This window comes from Carassius gibelio, chromosome B3 (genome assembly GCF_023724105.1).
Source record: "Carassius gibelio isolate Cgi1373 ecotype wild population from Czech Republic chromosome B3, carGib1.2-hapl.c, whole genome shotgun sequence".
In the NCBI taxonomy this organism is placed as follows: Eukaryota; Metazoa; Chordata; class Actinopteri; order Cypriniformes; family Cyprinidae; genus Carassius; species Carassius gibelio.
This window is the reverse complement of record NC_068398.1, coordinates 17,385,568-17,405,710: the sequence shown is the minus strand read 5'-3', so window position 1 is coordinate 17,405,710 and position 20,143 is coordinate 17,385,568. Positions and strand designations below refer to the sequence as shown.

The 20,143-nt window shown below is 38.3% G+C and overlaps 2 protein-coding genes across 3 annotated transcripts in view; both read left to right on the top strand.

Moving 5' to 3' along the window:
- Positions 1-20,080, top strand: part of LOC127952897 (integrin alpha-3-like) — a 147,896-nt gene extending 127,816 nt beyond the window's left edge. Inside the window, exon 26 of the transcript XR_008153067.1 lies at positions 19,409-20,080. The gene's annotated coding sequence lies outside the window, so the exon portion shown is untranslated. The remainder of the gene's footprint in view (positions 1-19,408) is intronic.
- The window catches only part of LOC127952898 (integrin alpha-3), a 44,843-nt gene extending 24,763 nt beyond the window's left edge, over positions 1-20,080 (top strand). The window contains exons 6-26 of one of the 2 annotated variants that reach the window (XM_052551792.1): positions 991-1,207; positions 1,298-1,494; positions 1,703-1,791; positions 2,289-2,425; positions 2,600-2,677; positions 3,038-3,105; positions 3,181-3,323; positions 3,438-3,587; positions 3,699-3,796; positions 4,038-4,206; positions 5,894-5,965; positions 6,213-6,292; positions 7,160-7,234; positions 7,436-7,538; positions 12,490-12,666; positions 13,793-13,900; positions 14,063-14,176; positions 15,909-16,004; positions 16,172-16,297; positions 17,178-17,316; positions 18,044-18,192. In XM_052551792.1, coding sequence (XP_052407752.1) covers positions 991-1,207; positions 1,298-1,494; positions 1,703-1,791; positions 2,289-2,425; positions 2,600-2,677; positions 3,038-3,105; positions 3,181-3,323; positions 3,438-3,587; positions 3,699-3,796; positions 4,038-4,206; positions 5,894-5,965; positions 6,213-6,292; positions 7,160-7,234; positions 7,436-7,538; positions 12,490-12,666; positions 13,793-13,900; positions 14,063-14,176; positions 15,909-16,004; positions 16,172-16,297; positions 17,178-17,288 — 2,408 coding nt within the window. In that variant the 3' untranslated portion in view covers positions 17,289-17,316; positions 18,044-18,192. Of the gene's footprint in view, positions 1-990; positions 1,208-1,297; positions 1,495-1,702; positions 1,792-2,288; positions 2,426-2,599; positions 2,678-3,037; positions 3,106-3,180; positions 3,324-3,437; positions 3,588-3,698; positions 3,797-4,037; positions 4,207-5,893; positions 5,966-6,212; positions 6,293-7,159; positions 7,235-7,435; positions 7,539-12,489; positions 12,667-13,792; positions 13,901-14,062; positions 14,177-15,908; positions 16,005-16,171; positions 16,298-17,177; positions 17,317-18,043 lie in introns of both variants that reach the window. The other variant, XM_052551791.1, reaches the window with a different exon arrangement.
- Positions 20,081-20,143: the final 63 nt, after the last annotated feature.

The following is a 20,143-nucleotide window of genomic DNA, read 5'->3' as shown; positions in this document are numbered from 1 at the left end:
ATGTACAGGTCTAGGGGCGGGGCGGGGCAGGTGCATTAAGTGCACTACCCAATCTCATGAAAGTGCTTATCAATAGTACAAGTTTATTTTTCGATTTTGCATATCGAAATGCATATGATACACAGTGGGTAGGATTAGGATTGTGAGGTGAGGTTTACCAATTTTTCAGTTACCCAGTACTGCCTTTAACTGCATTTAACATTATTGACACACTGTTTTCCTATTGAATGTTGTTCAGTTGCTTTGACGCAATGTATTTTGTTTAAAGCGCTATATAAATAAAGGTGACATGACTTGACTTGTTTATCCAGGCCAACAAATTGCGTATTATATTCATGTCAAACACGTGCATATCATATCAAAGTCCATTTCTGCGTATCAGTATCACGATTTTCTGTTTGTATTTTCATGAGAACGGGCTGAACTGTGTTGGGATATTTTAATCACATTATTTTTCCTAAACTAATAAGTTGAATTAATGTGGTAAACTGACAGCTCTAATATATTTATACTTATATGATATATTATATAAAACTTACATAATGTGAATATCCATATCGGTCTCTATATATATATATATATATATATATATATAATGTGTATATATATATATATATATGTATATATATATACAAACACACACACAAATATATACATGTATGTGTATTTATATATGTATATAAAAAGAAACAATACGCACACATATGTAATCACATAGTTTTATTTTGGACAATTAAATTTCACAATTAATTGACAGCCCTAATTAACATGCAGTTGTACTATTCATGGTGCTTTCTTATTTAAAAGCATTTGTTGTCAGCAGTTGACTGACCTTTATCCGATTTACATAACAAATTCCTGTGTTTTACCTTTTTCCCGAAACACACAATTATTATTAATTTATTAATTAATATTACATTTCCTTTGTCAACTATGTCAATATGTAGATAGGAAATTGCTCTGGGTCATTGTTGATTGATTGCTCTTCAGGTTACTCTATAGCTGTGGGTCAAGGTGTGTTGAGCAAAGACAAAATAACAGTGGTAACAGGAGCTCCAAGAGATGAGGCCAGAGGATCTGTGATGATGGGTGAAGTTCATAAAGGGTCTCCTGAAGGAGAAGTCAAAATAAACGCAAGTGTCACGGGAGAACAAGTTGGGTCCTATTTTGGCAGCAGCGTTGCTATTGTTGACCTTAACAATGATGGGTAAAGACAATTCTTGGCTTTTTGTTTCCCCTCAACTAGAGGTCACTAATAAAGTGGAGATGTAACTTGTCTTCATTATTATCCATGTAGTTGGAAGGATCTGATTGTTGGAGCCCCTTTCTATTTCGACCGGAGAAACGACGGAAAAGGGGGGGCAGTGTATGTCTATATGAACCAGGGCGGCTCCTTTAGTAACAAAGCTGACGTGGTGCTCACTGGGCCTAAGGACTCAGCTTTCGGCATGGCTGTTGTTGCTATTGGTGATGTTAACCAGGATAGCTTTCAAGGTAGGTTTGTGGGTTTGTTTGCTTGCACTCTGTACAATATAACATGCATGTAGTTATTTGTGGCTATATGCAAAATTAGCTTTTGTGTGCAACACTTCATCTGAGCAGCGCGTTAACAGTCAAGGATATTTTACTCTGCTGCCTTCCTGTGGCATTAATGAGAAGTATTTTGCCAGTGATCGTTTCTCAATCCTCTGTTCTTTTACAGATTTTGCTGTTGGTGCTCCATATCATAATACAGGCAGAGTATCGATATGGATGGGCAGCAAACTGGGTATTTCCCAAACACCTAGTCAGGTGAGATGGAAATATAAAGAAGCATTTAGTGTGTTAAGATGTACAATTACTAAAAATAATTAAGTGCAGTACTTAAAAGTCTTAAGAAGTTATTTTTTTCTCAAGCAGAAAATTAAACTCTTTATGTGAATGAATAAATCAATAAAAGTGAGTAATGAATGAATAAATGGGGTTCTTGCTGAAGTCTCATTGATTAGACTCAAAGAAAAACACATCTTGTCTTTGCTGCCTGCAGATTACTCTAATAATCATAATAAGCATCCAATAACCATTTAATAAGCATTTCATCACGACCAGCTTGAGATTTGTAATGCACCATGTTTTTGAGCCGTTACATTAAAAGAGGTTTTCTTTATAGTACTTAGTACTTACCTCAAACTGAAACAAACTGCAGTGTAAGTTTAACACTATTAGAGGTTAATACTGATTATTTGACTGTCAGTTTGTATGATTGTTTTGTAGATAGTCAGTTCATTGCTCTGATATTAATTCCTCAGGTCATTGATGGAAAAGACATCCCCGGTGGTGGGTTCCACACGTTTGGTTATTCCATCAGTGGTGGTGTGGATGTGGACAGGAACAGTTACCCAGACATAGCGGTTGGATCATTAGATGACCGCGTGGTCTTGCTAAGGTTATTTGAACGTGTCACAATATTTTACTGTTTTAGTTATTTTAGTTGTATAGCATCAAGGTACAAGACAAACTAATAAAACAGTTATTATATCACAGTTGTAAATTATTGTACTTTTTTGTAGACCTGCAAAGCTTTATTTCACTCTGTTATCTTTCATTTCGGTCTTATAAGAGCACGTCCTGTGATTCACCTAAAGAGTTATCTCACTGTGACACCGGAGGTTATCAAACCAGAGGAGTGTGATGACTGGTAATGAATCCTTCAACATCTTACTCCAACTTTCATGATATAATAACTGTCAGTTATTTCCCAAAATGTAAAATATGGATGGATCCGAGATGGATCAGACTCTCTCAATAGGACCAGTTGACAACACTGACTGTTTATAGACTAATTTAAAAACTAATCACTGCATGTTCAAAAAAATAATAATAATTCTGGCTGTAAATAAAAACCATTGGCATAATTAAAGTAGATCTAAATTTAATGCTGAAATCTTTAGTTTTCATAATTGAATCGCAACAGTTTTAATCGTAATACTGATTATGTATTTGAAAATCTTTTGTAATGTCAAAATCAGTCAATTCTGCTTTGTTTTTCCTCATGCAGTATTGAAGCAAAGGTCTGTTTGTCCTACACATTCAGCACTGCCAGTGCCAGTTCCCAGAAGAGTATCAGTAAGTCCTGAATCTCCGTTTATTATCCTAAATATAAAGGCAAACTCTCTAGATATTATACTGTTGTTTCCTCAGCCTTTCAATATACAGTGGAAGCCGATCAGCAATCGTCTCGGAGCCCTCGTGTTCAATTCCTTGACGACAAAGTTTCCAAACACACTGGCGAAATGTCTGTTGCTGCTTCTGAAGTTTGTCGTTCTCTGAAACTCAAGCTAGTGGTAAGACACAAGACCATTCTTTCAATTGCCATTTTATTCTTTATGACTGAAAGACTCATATTTATTAAGTGGGTTATTTGGGTTGTGATCAGATTGTGCTAATTGTATTCACAGTCCAAGACGATCCAAGACAAGGTTGCTCCGATAGTTTTCTTGCTGAGCGTGTCTTTGGTGGAGCCTGTTCCCTCCAGCGGGCAGAAACTAGAAGACATCAATGCCTTTCCTGTGATCAGCCAGAAAGATGCTCAGCCTAAAAGAGCTGAGGTACATTTGACGGCATATTATGCTCGCTCAAACACAAATTATGTTTTCATTGCCCTTCAGAACCTGCTCACATTCTCGCTTCTTTTGCACCAATGTCATCTCGTTCTTTAGATTCACATTCAGAAAGCCTGTGGATCAGATAACAAATGTGAGAGCAACCTTCAGATGACGGCTGCATTCACAGATGAGCAGAACACACCGTTTCCCACGTAAGCTCACTAGCGTTCTTCATGTGAAAGGGAAAGATGACTGAATAGTGCAGACATTTTTGATTGAATATTTCCCATCATGCTACGAAGGAAGAATCTAACCAAATTTAATTCTTAGGTCCTTTCAAGTACGACCCATTTTTGCTCATGAACCCTCAGCAATGATCCAATGACTTGGACTGGACTTGAATGGAAATGGAGATAGATGTGATGTGAACTGCTAATATGTGTGTTTCTACAGGAGGAATGGCCAGCAGCTCCTTCTTTACACTACTGAGGTGAAGAAGCTGAAGTTGATGGTGAATGTGTCCAATGTCCCATCTCAGGACAGGATAGCAGAAGATGCTTACAATGCTTTTCTAAATGTCACCTTTCCCGCCTCGCTCAGCTTCTCCAGCGTAAACCCCAAGGTAAGATCAATAGATGTCCTCAGAAATGTCATTTTAGTTCCTTCTGCGGTTCAGTCCATGACAGTTTCTCAGGTAATAGTCTGTATCAAAGATGACCAATTAGCAGACCACGACTCAGATCTAGACCCTAAACTGATAATGTCTGGTAATGTTTCTCATAAATTTATATAATCATAAAACAAAGCGTATGCAGTCTTAATCTTTTGTTTCTGTATAGGGAATAGTTGTGTTATAGCACCTTCAATCAACAACTGTACATTTTTTTTTCCTTTTTGCAGCGTATACTAAACAAAGCAGTATTTTGTGGAGAGGCTATTTAGGATTTATTTGGGATACTGCTGTTGTCAGTTTAGACATTTACAAGACGTGTTCCTTAGACAAGACATACACATTGCTTATTTCATTTAATGGATGTGCAAGCAAGGTTGCATTTAATTGATCAAAAGTAACATTTGTATGTTACAGAATATTTCTGTTTCAAATAAATTCTGTTCTGTCAATTTTTTTATTCATGAAAAAAAATGTATCACAGATTCCACAAAAATATTAATCAGCACAACTGTTTTCAGCATTGATGATTTAAAAAATTGAGCAGCAGATCAGCATATTAGGATGATTTCTAAAGCATCATGTGCACACTGAAGACTGGAGTAATGATGCTAAAAAAAATCAGCTTTATCATCAAATAAATAAATTACAATTTATTAAAATAAATGAAAATAAAAATAAATTATGTTCGATTTAAATTATTTCACATTATTGCTGGTTTTACAGTATAAAAATTAGGGCCGGGACTTTAACGCGTTAATTGAGATTAATTAATTACACAAAAAATAACGCGTTAACTAAGATTAATTAATTACACAAAAAAAAAATCCCGCATTTTTAATAACTTATTTTTGCACTGCGGAACGTTTCTCACTGGATGAGTTTCGGCGGACCAATTATACTGGAGCACCAACTAGCGTTCGCACTTCGCATATCACCACAGCACATTGAGTCTCAAGTATCACCTAAATGCAAAACATATAGCAGCTAGCGTGGACTTTACACTTTATGTTGAACTATGTATTATTTTGTTGGTGCAACAGTTTATGTTGAACTCTTTATTTTTTTGGCCAAGGTTATTGAGAGTTGGACTTAGTATGTTATGGCCTCTGAAGCAACAGAGAGATGTTTTCTAATAGTCAGTGTTTCCAATGTTCTGAATGTAATTGACAGTATTGTGTCTTACTTAAAAAAAAACACTTTACAGAAGGTTCCAGCACCTATAAGCTTTCTGAATTTCTGAAATGTACTATTTCTAAATTGTTTCTAAATATGCTATTGCTACACTTAATGGCAAAAATTGCACTGGTCTGCTAGACTTGGTTGAACAAAAATAAGTATTCAGTCATTATTCAATGGTATACTATAAATCCATGTGAAAAAAAAAATACTTCTCACTGTTCTCAGGTCAAATATTTATATGCGATTAAAATGCGATTAATTTAGATTAATTAATTACAAAGCCTCTAATTAATTAGATTATTTTTTTTAATCGAGTCCCGGCCCTAATAAAAATATATCTAGCCTTTGTGAGCATAAGGAACTTTCAGGAACTTCTTAGAAAACCCCGACATTTTGTACATAAGTAAATTTATACTGCAAACTGAATTTGTTTGGTTCTTGTTTTTGTTTCTTGTAGATCTTGATATGTGAACCGTCTGATGGGGCGGTTCTGTGTACACTGGGGGACCCCTTCAAAAGTCATCAGAGCGTAAGTCTTTATTGGTATCAGTGACTTGACATTCATAGGTTTTAAGCACACTTACCCTGGGATTTAACACCAGACTGCAACAACCATATTAAATGGGAGACTTCAGGGTTATTTATTGGATACAGGATGTAATAATAAGAGGTGAATTTAATTAACAGCGTTGCAATGAAGTGCATTTGTAGAAGCAGATGTAATGAATCTGAAGATGGATGTCTTTATTTTTCGTGGGTACTTCTGTCATTCACAGGTGGAGTTTGAGATCATCTTTGAAACGACAGGAATCACAATAGGCATGCAGGAGATTCAGACTGAACTGCGGCTCTCAACGTATGAGAAATCTCCATGATTTTCTTCAGATTCATAAATAGACTGAACGTTTGGGGAGAGATGCTGTGCAAAAAAATCAATATCTCTTCTAAAGACACAGAATCCTGAAGAGAAACTATTATGTGCAGACGTTTACATAACCTGTGCAGGATCTCTAAGATGATTAGCATTTTTAAATTTCAGAGAGAAAATCTAATGAAATGTTACCTTATTCGATAATCTATTCCCTAAAGAAGCTAAATAAAATGTATTTATATATTATACAAAATACAAAAAAATCACTTGAATTATGGTGTTCAAAGGTTTACATGTTCTTTTTCTTAATATTACATGTAGCTTGTATTTGTATGAGTCTGTGTAATTTCGGTCACTATATTAAATATAGCTTCAGGGTACTACTATATACAAATCTGTCTTATTTTTCAAGTTTCTTTTTTTTTTTTTAAACATAAACATCTGGCAAATTCTAAATTTATGCATTTAGCAGACGCTTTTATCCAAAGTGACTTATAGTGCATTCAGGCTATCAATTTTTACATATCATGTGTTCCCGGGGAATCGAAACCCCAACCTTGCACTTGATAGCGCAATGCTCTACCAATTGAGCTACAGGAACACAAATTCTGTAAGGAGAAGGCAAAGTTGAGCAGAACTGTATATAGAAATAATATCATTAACCCACCCACAGGAAGAAATCCAGTTCATTAAAACAGGGTCAAAAGCATTCAGTGATTCACTGTATGCAGATCTGCAGATTTAACCGCTAAAATATGGCTTATATGCATACAATTGTCTGTAAAAGAGGTTTGTTCAAAGAGTATGAATCAGATTTGGACTCTGGCTGATGATTTCATCTACATTTCTCAGGCGGAGCGATCAGAATGATCTACGGCCCCTGTCGAGAGTACTGATGGTGGAGTACGAACTAAAGCCCTTCTTTATGTGAGTTATGTGCCATTTCTATCCTTGGCTTAGAGCATTTCAACAGATCTTTTCTCTACCGCTTTTCAAAGCTACAGTATGTAATAATGACTCATGTTACACTTCAGTATTATACAGACATTTCACTTTCTTTTTTGTCTGACATTAAAATCAAATCATTTTGCAAATAAATTAATTAGAACATTTCTATTTTTCTTGTAGCCTTTCAAACCAGTTTAACACAGAATTCAGTGGGAAAGTGAAAGCAGAATCAGCCATGAAAAGTACCAGTGACATTGGAAGCCCAGTGGAATTCAACTTGACGGCAAGATGTTTTTTTACAGCCTACATTTCTAACTAGCTGTCATGTGTCAAGTCTCCAGTGTTGGACAGTTTGTCTGTCCACACAATAAAGAAACAATACTATATGACACAGCACAGCTTTTGGCAACATATTTGATGTTTAACAATCATGCAGCGTTGTGGATCAATGAAGTTTCATGGTAGGCGGATCTGTGGAGAAACCAAATTACTTACTAAATATTTTGTTGTTTGCCGCAGACACAACTAATTAGGACATAATATCAGACTTATTACAACATGCCTAGTTAGGAAATGGTGTCAAGATGGCTGCACAACAAGTGTAAAAATAAGATGACATATGGTGTCCTAAAACATAAAATCTTATGCAAAACAAAAACTTCAAAAAAAGAATCAAGACAACATGCAAAACAAAGACTAAAAGATAGACTGTGTAAAGGCTATTTTTCAGTAACAAGTTCTTGTGTCGTTTAAACCGCTCTGAAAAAAGGCTACACTGTATCTTTGAATTTGATTGGCTGAGCTGGATTGTAGTAAACGTATAGGTCCATTCCTAAACTTAAAGGGTTAGAACACCCCAAAATGTTGTCATTAATCACTCACCCTCATGTCATACCCGTTATTCTGATAACTTTAAAGGGACTGTAAGTAGGAATTACTCCCATCTAGTGGTGAAATTGTATTTTGCATTCAAACTAATTTTGCTCTCCAGCGCCTCGCTTTTTCAAATGCGTGTTGCATCTACGGTAGGCGATATGTACCAAAAAGCTTTGACGGGATGTCTTCTAATAGCACTTCGTCGAGTTTTCCTTCAGGTGAACAGGTGTGTTATTTCAAACAAACTGCAACATGACAACTAACAAACGAATGTTACAGTATGAATTACTGACTGTGGAAAACATGAAATATTGTAATTAGTAGTTATGTCTTCTTTATTCGTTATATTTTCTGAATTATGTGCATTGTTAGATATCATCATCAAACACTGAATTACCTGTCAAGAGGAAAACAGGCCACTTCAGCGTCTCTTTTGAAATCTTTATCCAGCATTAGCTCTTTCCACCTAGAAAAAGCTTCCCCGACATTAACTCTTGTTTTCTGTAATCTACGGTCACATTTCCTTTTACGTTCTATTTTTGGCAACGATGTTTTCTTCTCCTGTGGCGCGGCATATGTATGGTCCATAAAAAGAATGCAATCCAGACTTTTAAACTTGCCGGTGCAGTTTCAAGCGACTCTCACTGCTCTGCACCTGCGTTTCTGGCTCTGACCGAAAACGCGTTGTGGAAACGCGTTGGCTTAGTACTTTTAGTCCCTCTCTGCTATTATAGTTTTGCAAGATGGCGGAACTACATGGAAGCCTCCGTCGACCTACCCGTCCCATGTATATAAAGATAATATATTCTTCATTTACGAGGATTGGTTTCAACATTGGCATAGGTATTTGTACACCATTGAGGGCATATTTATGAATAAAAATATTGATTTTAGATAATAAAATACCTAAAAAGTTACTTATTGTCCCTTTAAGATAACTTTTTATAAACAAAACGATGACTTTATTCAACAGTTTCTTCTCTGCTGAGTCAGTCTTCGAAACACGCTTTATGTACAGTGTACATCTTCCTCTGTGTCACGGCGCGGTAGAAAGAACAAGATCTGGGTCCAAGTGCAGGGAAGAGACACTTTATTTTAACAAGAACAAACGAGAACTAAAAGGCCAACACGGCAAAAACAAAACCAAAATGAATCACAGGGACAAGCAGGAAAACGAGCATGAGAAACACAGGTACATAGACATTACAATATAGCCAGGCAGAGTGGTGGGTGAGACGAAACTATATACTCGTGAACAAATAGGGAACAGCTGTGTGAGTGATTATGTGTACAGAGTGAATAAGGTAATGAGTCAGGGAGCAAGGGAGAAACACAGGTGGAGCAACTAAACAGTAATGAGGTGACAAGGTGGGCGGGGTCAGAAAAGGAAAGGAGAGAGCACATGGCACCAAATAAACACAAGCCCTGTGCTCACAGAAAGACAAAGACAGAAAGACAGAAGACTGTGACAGAACCCCTCCCTTAAGGAGTGGATTCCAGACACTCCAAAATATAAATCACGGAGGGAGGTGGACCGGCAGAGGATCAGGGGAAGGGACGGAGGGCCAGGTCCATAGAAGGAAACAGAAAGAAAGACACAGACCGCAGAACAACAAAAAATAAACAAATACACAAGTCCAAGAAGGACATTACGTGACGCCCCACGAGGGCAGAGCAGAAGACCACCATAACCGTGTGGTCGGGACGGACGCCCCCTAGGGCGGAGCAGAACACCACCACAACCGTGTGGTCAGGGCGGAAGCCCCCCAGGGCGGAGCAGAAGACCACCATAACCGTGTGGTCGGGACGGACGGCCCCCAGGGCGGAGCAGAAGACCACCACAACCGTGTGGTCAGGGCGGAAGCCCCCCAGGGCGGAGCAGAAGACCACCACATCCGTGTGGTCGGGGCGGAAGCCCCCCAGGGCGGAGCAGAAGACCACCATAACCGTGTGGTCGGGACGGACGGCCCCCAGGGCGGAGCAGAAGACCACCACAACCGTGTGGTCGGGATGGAAGCCCCCCAGGGCGGAGCAGAAGACCACCACAATCGTGTGGTCCAACCAACGGGAGGACGACCATCTGGCAATCCCATGGTGTACATACTGGACTCCAGAAGATACACTGCTCATGAAGATTGTTGGTGAATTGCATTTGTACATGAAGATCAGTGGTGACTTGTATTTGTACATGAAGATCAGTGGTGACTTGTATTTGTACATGAAGATCAGTGGTGACTTGCCTTTGTTCATGAAGATCACCGGTGACTTGACTCTCTTCTTGAAGATCAACGGAGACTAGCCTAGTCTCTGGAAAGTCCATAGCACCTAGCCCTGGCTCAGGAAGGTCATCAGTGACTAGCCCTGACTCTGGAAGGTAATCGCTGACTAGTCCTGACTCTGGAGGGTCCACAAACACCTGACTCGACTCTGGAGAGTTCACTGGGACCTGACTCGACTCTGGGGGGTCATCAAGAACCTGACTCAACTCTGGAGAGTTCGCTAGAACCTGACTTGACTCTGGAGAGTTTACTGGAACCTGACTCGACTCTGGAGAGTCCACTGGAACCTGACTCGACTCTGGAGGGTCCGGAGCGGTCACCACCGCCTTGTGGGAATCGTGAGCGGACGCCGCCGCCTCGGGTATATCGTGAGCGGACGCCGCCGCCTCGGGTATATAGTGAGCGGACGCCGCCGCCTCGGGGACATCGTGAGTGGACCCCGCCGCCTCGGGGACATCGTGAGCGGACGCCGCCACCTCGGGGACATCGTGAGCGGACGCCGCCACCTCGGGGACATTGTGGGCGGACACCGCCGCCTTGGGGCAATCCTTAGCGGACACCGCTGCCTTGGGGCAATCCTGAGTGGAATCTGCGGCTTTGTGAAGGCTAGCAGTCAGCCCCACTGCCTCAGAGGGAACATCAGCAGGCTCCACCACCTTGTGAGTCCTGCGAACCGACCACGCTGCTCGCACCGACATCCACTGTGAATCCCGCATGCAGCGCATCAGCCCGTGATGCTCCAGGAACAGGTGTGAGGCACTGGGTGCTGCCGGCGAGGCCTCTGCTGACTCCTGGACTGCCTCGCCTCGGGAGAACCTTGAGCTGGCTCTGCAGCTAACTCCACCCTAACAGCTGAGCCGCTCAACTGCAGAGCCAGGTTGATGTAATCCTCCAGCGTCTCGTCGGGGTGCCAGAATGGCATTAGGGACTTGAAGGGCTCGGCTAGTCCTCCCCAGAAGAAAACCATTAAACAGGTCCTCTCTGTCGCTGACAGCCGAGCCGCCCCCACAAACTCCCAAGCATAATCCTCGATGCTTCGCTCTCCTTGGCAGATGTCGAGGAATCTCCCTGCTGGACCCATATTTGCTGGCTATATTCTGTCACGGCGCGGTAGAGACGGCGCCGTGGAAAGAACAAGATCTGGGTCCAAGTGCAGGGAAGAGACACTTTATTTTAACAAGAACAAACAAGAACTAAAAGGCAAACACGGCAAAAACAAAACCAAAACGAATCACAGGGACAAGCAGGAAAACGAGCATGAGAAACACAGTTACATAGACATTACAATATAGCCAGGCAGAGTGGTGGGTGAGACGAAACTATATACTCGTGAACAAATAGGGAACAGCTGTGTGAGTGATTATGTGTACAGAGTGAATAAGGTAATGAGTCAGGGAGTAAGGGAGAAACACGGGTGGAGCAACTAAACAGTAATGAGGTGACAGGGTGGGCGGGGTCAGAAAAGGAAAGGAGAGAGCACATGGCACCAAATAAACACAAGCCATGTGCTCACAAAAAGACAAAGACAGAAGACTGTGACACTCTGTTTGTGTCGTTGTACTTTCATGAACACATGTTGAAGACCTTTCTGGGCTTTAAATGCATCAGTTTCATTGCTGTCTATGGAGGGTCAGTCAACTCTCAGATTTCATCAAAAAATTATTTGTTTCCCAAAGATGAACAAAGGTCTTATGGGAATTACGTGAGGGTGAGTAATAATGACAGAATTTCCTTTTTTGGGTGAACTATCCCTTTAATCGTCATTCAGGCATAAGTAGAATGTACAAAAATGTAAAGATTAGATATATGAGAATATGAATTACACACAAACTGGGCACCATTTTGCCAGAATGTAAAATTGTTTGGCAATTTGGTCATTGTTAATTGTGATGTGCCCTATGTGTGATACCTGTTCTTGTCCTAGCTGTGGTGCTAGGTGACTCGTTTTAGGTTTTTATGTTTTTTTTAAACCTAAAATAAGTTCTTTACTACGTAAGTCAGTAGGCATAATCAGTTTTCTTGACACAATCAGTTTGCAATTACTCAAAGTAATTGTTTTGTTTATTGTTTTGTCTGCAGGTGACTCTTTCTGGAAAACCTCTGGGAAATCTGGGGTATCTGGAAGTGGTCTTTCAGTGGCCTTATGCTGTAGCTAATCGGAAGTGGCTGCTTTATCTGTCAGAGATTGAGATGACGGGAACCTCCGAGCCATTCTGTGTCCCTGAAAATAAAGTTGTAAACCCCCTTAATCTGGATGTAAGTGCTTAGATGTTTGATTGTCACTGATTGTTTTTCTGCATCATGGTGTTGATGACAGAGCAGTTTAGCACAATACAGCCTTTGAATCGTTGTGAGAAGCAGCAGAAGAAATCATGCTGGGACTGAGACCTCCTCCTTTCCCAGAACCATATTACCCACAGCTAGCACTGCAATCTAGTTCAGTGTACAAAGCCGAGTGGGAATTATTTCAGAAAAAATCCATCTTCTAATATGAAATAGAGGGTGGTTTGGAGACTATCTATCTCTCTGTGCCTATAAGTCAGTGTGACATGTGCTTAGGAGGTCTAGATTCTCTACAAATAAATCCAAAAACTCAAAAAAGAATGAACTAAGACAGAAACGTTTAACGTTATACTAAGCAAGGCAGTCAAAATATTCTAATTCAAGGTGATTTAGGCATATTAATATGGCATATAAACCCATAATGTAGTGGAAAGTAATCCAGTAGAGTGCTGCAGGAATTACATATTTCTGTTGGCCAACTTGGAAGTTAGTATCTCCCTGGATCCCTCGACAACATTTTTTTTTTTGGATTAGAAAATAAACTCTGTGACCAACACACATTTTTGATTCTTACAAAATGATGATCTTTGCAAACATTTGTCTTATAAAGCCAAAAAACAACTGCCAGAAGTCAAAAACTAAACGTAGGCTTTATACAAACAATTAAACATTTTTTATCTAAAAATATAAGTTAGAATAGCACAATTATAAACAAAGTGTTTCCTGTTCAGTGTGATGATGTGATCATGTGCCCTGAAACCTCCGTAATTCAGTTTAGCCATTTGTTAGCAACCGAATTTGTCAAGATGCATAAAAGCTTTAAAAAAACTCACAAGGGCGTATTACTGATGTATTTTATGTTGTAGAAGAAAAAACATAATATCTTGAGAGTTTGTTAACCACTGATCTTATTTTAGGCTTTTAACCAAAATCCCATTTGAAAAACCCATTGACTTCAGAAACCAAGGAGCGCTAGCTGCTAATATGCTAACTAATTTTCAGGTTTTTGAAAAGACATCATCCCTGCAGCATTTTATTGCCATGCACTTAATATAATGAGCTTGTTAATGTGACGGACGTGTTACCTCCTGTGGATTAGGTGTCAGAGCGCAAGACTAGAAGGAGGAAAAGAGACGTGAGCTCCTTAAAGTCTGAACAGATCCTCCTGAAGCTGCAGGCCGTCCAGAGGACACCTTCTGCCAGCCTGGTGAGTATATCGGTCTCCTCAACCATTGTTTTGTTGCTAGGCAACTGGATGATACTGGCATGTCTCCTCTGATACTTTGCATGATGTAGTATGCAACAGAGATTAGAAAAAGACAAAATGTATAGTGTTTTGGCTGTCACACTCATTCTCTTTCAATCTCAGGACTGTGACTCAGGTACGGCCCTCTGTCAGACCTTCACCTGCCCCTTGCTGGGCATGGACACCTCGGCCAATCTCACGGTCCGAGCACGCGTATGGAACAGCACGATGCTTGAGGTCAGAGCTCCACTTTCAATTCAAACTTCACTTCCTCATCTCATTACTGCAGGCTTGTTGCATGCCAGGCTGTCAAGGATAAATCCCACACTTGCTTTATGACATTTCTTCCAAGTTTATGAGGGTTTAACTGGTTTCATTTTTGTTACACTAGGTGCAGTACTTCAAAATATGCAATATACTTCGGCTTAAAGTTGATACAGTTGCCTCAAAAAGCATTTGAACACTTAACTTGCATTAGAAGCAAGGGCATCTGCAAACAAATGATGCTAGACTTTTTCTCAGAGCCACCTTATCTTTTGTAAGCCATTACTTTTATTTAATTGGTCGCAATGTTATTTTAGAGGATGCATGAAGGCATATGTATTTCTTCACATTAACTTTGGAAACGTTCCACTTATTTTGAATAAACCTAAAACCTGACTTTATTTTTAATTGTTTTGTATAATGTGTAACATATATAATTTGGTTTGATGATTAATAATTTGTATTTGTGACATTTAAACATTTCTAACTGTGGGTTCTTCCAAATATTTCTTGGGGGCTGAAGTATGTGGAAATTTAAAATGATCTAATTTGTAAAATATATTAAGAATGTTCTATATCAAGAATGCCTTATTTAAATCTTTTTTCTAGCAGCACTTTAATACTTTGTCAGATATTTACTGAATAGTTTTTTTAAAGGAAAGAAACCAGCTGCAGGCCATACTAAAGAAACAATAGGGGCTTTCACACCGGAGGAATCTTTCCATAGTTCCTAGAACTGTTGGCAGAAGTTCCCGCTTTTTGGTGTGTTCACACTGCAGGAACTAGGAACGTTTCAGTTCTAGGAACTCAGTTTGTGGGAACTAAATTAGAGTAGAGTCTAAAACAAGTTCTATAGGCACTACCTGTGATGTAAGTTTAGAGTGATTGGCCAAACGCATACGAAACACCGGCTACCCGGCATTTTTATTAAGCATTGTAAAAAATATTTACTCCACGAACATTAAAAACAGTGATAATGGCATTTATCTGTTGTCTGCAGTGTTATGTTCTTTTCCCAGCCTTGATGATATGTAACACTTCAAGTTGTCACAGGAGATTTAGTCCAATTTTCACGCTTTCACTCACATAAATTGTGCATTTACATTGCTTCTCCATTATCGCTTCGAAGTCCAAATTCAACCAAGAAAACGGTCCATGGTTCCCTAGGAATGACCCTGCTGGCTAGTTCCTAGAATTACATGGTGCGAAAGCCCCTTATTAGTACCCCGGGTCTCTATGAGCGATTTAGGTACAGTATTTTTTAGAAACGTAGCACTGTAGGAGTTTTCAATCTGTACCTATAGCCTCACCAGCACTGCACATTTCAGACGTTCCCCTTATTTAACCCAGCGCTATCAGTTGATCAGCTGATTAGTAGAGTACTCTGTGTCCTGAGCTGAGTGTGTCCAATATAACGGTGGGAAAAACTTATAATTTTACTCACACTCTTGTTCAACAAAAAGAACTAATCCGCATTCAGCTCACATAACAGTCTTTTATCATATTGTGAACTAGGAAATCATTTTAATGAAACAGAATTACGAGAAGCACAAATGATTAGTTGACCTCCTAAGTCTTTTGATCATTTGCCACGTGACAGATGCAGTGAATGAATCGTTCACTAGAAACATCCCAGTTGTGCAGTGCTGTATGATGCCCATTCTGAAGTTCAGAAAATAAAATTTTTGCAGCTCTCTTTTTACAGGACTACAAGGGTGCAGGAGTATTTGTGACCGGTAGAGCCACACTGAGTCTAAAAACAGACAAACCAAGCATCAGGATGAGCAATAACACCCGTGAGGTACAAACACAACATCTCTGAGTTTCCTCTTCTATCTGGAACTCTCTCTTGCATACATTTAGCATAAGTGAGGGAAAATCAAATAATTATTAAAATGAGGCAATTTCCCGTATATGTTTTCTGGTGCATTAGAGATTAATGACGGCAAACATCTTTTCTGTGTTTAGTTTACAGTAGCTATAGACCCTGCAGAGGGGGGAGAGCTTCGGTATGAAGTTCCTCTGTGGATAATCATAGTGTCTGCGTTGGCAGGAGTGATTCTGTTGGGACTGATTGTCATTTTACTGTGGAAGGTGAGGATCCTTTTGTACTTCACTGCTCCACACTTTCCTTTTGTTCACACATCTGCGTGTTGTTCTAGATGGAAGGACACAATTAACAACTTTGGCAAATGCTTTGACACCATAAACAAAGTGTGAAGTTTCTTTTTTTACCTGCACCTTGAGAGAAACAACACCACACACTGCTACACATTTTAATCATCTTTTTCTGTGAGGCAACATTTCACACATTCATAATGGAACTTTGGTGCCTGTAAGCTTACCGATCATAACTATATATTCTGTTAACTGTTGATAACAAACAACATTATTAAAATATTAGGCCACATAATGATACAATATAATTCACTATTTAAGCTTTTACAAAAGCAACTGAACATATAAAAACAGTGAACCGTGTTCAGACAAAGATCACCATCCAGGTAACACACAACAAAATAAAATACAATAAAATTATGCTGTAAGCATGTATTAATTAAACAAACAAAAATTTAAAAAATATTTTTTTTATAAAAAAATTGATAATAATAATATATATATATATATATATATATATATATATATATATATATATATATATATATATATATATATATATATATAAGCCATTTTATTGTGGAAGTATGTGTATTTTTTGTTGAATAGAATATAGTATTTAAGCATAAATGATGTGTAATTCATTCTTTTCACTTCCCAAATCAATTTTTTTTGCAGTCAAATTACATATATTTTTTATGTTGAATGTTTTATGGTGTCGATAGATGCTGCACATGGATATATTTTATATCAAAATTCACTTGTACCAGAAAAGCAGCTGATTCAAGACTAGATCAATTCCTCCAGCCATGCCTTGTGTTTTGTTTGATCGCTCCTATCTGAATCCTGTTCCCAGTGCGGTTTCTTCAAGAGGGCAAACACCAGAGAGCTTTATGAGGCCAAGGCCCAGAAAGCAGAGTTGAAAACACAGCCATCTGAAAATGACCGCCTTACAGAGGAGGACTGAGATTTGCTGTGACACAAATAGTGAATCCGTAGGTGCCACCTCCAACAGCTCTCTAGCTAAAACACTCGGCTTAATTAACAATAATATATTCCATGCAAGCTCCGCTAATACTGTCTTTCCTCTTCCCTTTTGAGACACAACGCTTGCCTCGTCTGCTTTCAAACTCTCATCATTGCTCTCAAAAACACTAGAGGTTGTTGTTTTTTTCCTGAAACAAATTGATATGTGAGACTCTTTGTTATGTCCTCAGGCTTGTGATGCTGTTATCTTTGAGATAGAATGATGTTTTAAAAAATCAACTGTATATTGCTTTACTTCTGAATGTCTTTTCTTGCTTTGACAAGACTAATAACTTCCTTCTGTGTTACCATGTTCTTTTCTTTTTGGTAGTTTGGGGCTTGCTTTCAACTGAGGCAACAAACTCCTTCTGATCACATCTTTTCTTACAGAGATAACAAGCTTTCTTTTCACCCCTTCACAATCTGCAGCTGAACTTATAATGCATTTTTACACGCTTGCTCTATTTCTTAATAATTTGCTCTCTTCATAATTTCACTTGAGTTTAAAGAATGCTTTCTCTCAGTATTTAATGTTCATCTTGTAATCTCATAAAATGACTTCATTTGAAACTCTCGGATTTCTCAAAGCTTCTTTGAACACATGCTGCTTACCGTGTCACTATAATAATCCTGCTAAAATAATGTGGCAGGATGCTTGCTCACAATACACTTCTTAATTCTTATGTTTTCTCACAGAGTGGCTTTTTTAAGCGGGCTGCCTACTTTCAAACTATGCCAACATACCAAGGCATGAGGATTTACAAGAAGGAACAGTACCAGGTAAACCAGGGCTTTTTAATAGTGGACACCACAAAAAATAAGAAACACTGGATCACAAGCTGGACTGAAAAGACACAGTACTACTGATGAAAGCACTCTTACATTGTCTCTTTTAAGCAGTGGAATGGACTTTACCCAAACAATACCTGATTTGATTTGAACAACTTCTGGGTATCAGATATAATTGAAAATGTTCATTCAAAACTCTCAAACATGAACTGATTGTCCTGAAGACTATGTGTGAGATTACATATTGTATTGGTGTTTATTTTGGTTACAGTTTTTCAACAGAATACATGTATTATGTATGCTGACGGGCTCAATGATAAGGATTTTCCCTGCTGGCTCAGTAGTTCAGATTTGTGCTTGGCCTGCCAACATTTTAACTGTCACCCACCACAAAGGAAAGGATCCATTTTTATATTTATGCTCTTAAAAAGGAAGGTTCTTCGTTGGCATCTATGGTTCCATGAAGAACCTTTAACATCCACGGAATCCTTCCAGTGCACAAATGATTCTTTATAGTGGAAGAATGTTATTTTAAAAGTTCTTTACACTAAGAATTTTTTTTTTTTTTTAAGAGGGTTCTACTGAAAATTTCTCTGGGGAATCCAAATAGTTCTTATATGGAATCACAGCAAAACCCGCTATAGTAACCTTTCTTTTTAAGAGAATAGCAATGTGTTTTTACTGTATATTTGCTATAAATATTTTTTCATTAAATGTTACATTTTATTTTTTTATTGAGTAAAATTATTTGATTATGATTGCAAGACAACAACATGCAACAAGCTGGAAGTGATTCAGCTAAAATGTAATGTAATTCATTTCTGCTGAAAAACAATGGCTTACACGTACAATTTCCTAGCAATTTCTGAGTGAAAATGTTTGTTTGTTTTGTCAAAGTACAAAGAAATGGCAAGTAATGAATTGAATTAAACATGACATTTTAAAGTAAAAAAAAGTCATAAATAGTATTTTTAAGGTGTACTCCAGTAATCTTTTACATTTATTTTTTTATAACTTCGAAAAATTATTTTTATAGTGTAGCCTACAGTGCAAAACATATTGGCATGTAGTTTTCAACACATTTTGATTCTGTCAAGTCATTTTATTTTCAGATTTAACAAAAATGTATATTTGTTGACCAACAAGATGAATACAGCCAAACGCTTAAGTGTGAAATTCATAATAATGGATGTACAAAACTAATGATTTGTGAATTTGAAATCAGTATAAAATTGTCATCCACTTTTCTAGTGGGTCATCCTTGTTGTTAAGGTCTGTGTTGTTTGGTTTTCGTTCTTTCGCTTTTGTCTGTGTGAAGACTTGTATGTTATGTGCCCTGTAACTGAAAATAGCACTGTATTTTCTCTTCGACTTTCTAATAATGGTCAAATCTGTTGGCCAGTCGTGACTCACTATCCCTATCATTCGGTTCTTGCTTTATATATTTTTATCTTGCATCAGGTCACGTTCATGTGTAAAAAAGACTCAACATATGAATGTGAATCATTCAGTGCAGGACAGCAAACAGACACAAATACTCCTAGCCTATGCAATTGGGACAGTGCCTAATTTCAAATTCAGCCTCCTTTAGTGAGGTGGACATATATGTGTGTTACATGCCCTGATTTTTGTTCATTTTACAGTCAAGTTTTAGATCTTGTTGGGGATTATGTCAGTTTTAAATATAACTATGAAATTTGTCATGATTTTGTGGGTATGTTTATACTCCAGTGATTTATATTTGTATTTAAAATGTTTTTATAAGTGGATGTTGTTTACATGTCTAACATAAACATTCATTTGGTGCAAATAAGTCCTGTGCTCAAGTGTTAACAGACTTGTCAATTTACGCAGCTTAATGTAAAGGCTGTGTGCATTAATTAGCTCTAAACTCTGCGTTAGGTATTAGGCTAAATAAATAAATAAAGTGATGGCTTAATAAAAGACGATGGTTGCGTGTTTTGTCCTAAATGCGCGCTCCTGTTACTAATTTTGTAAGTAATGAAC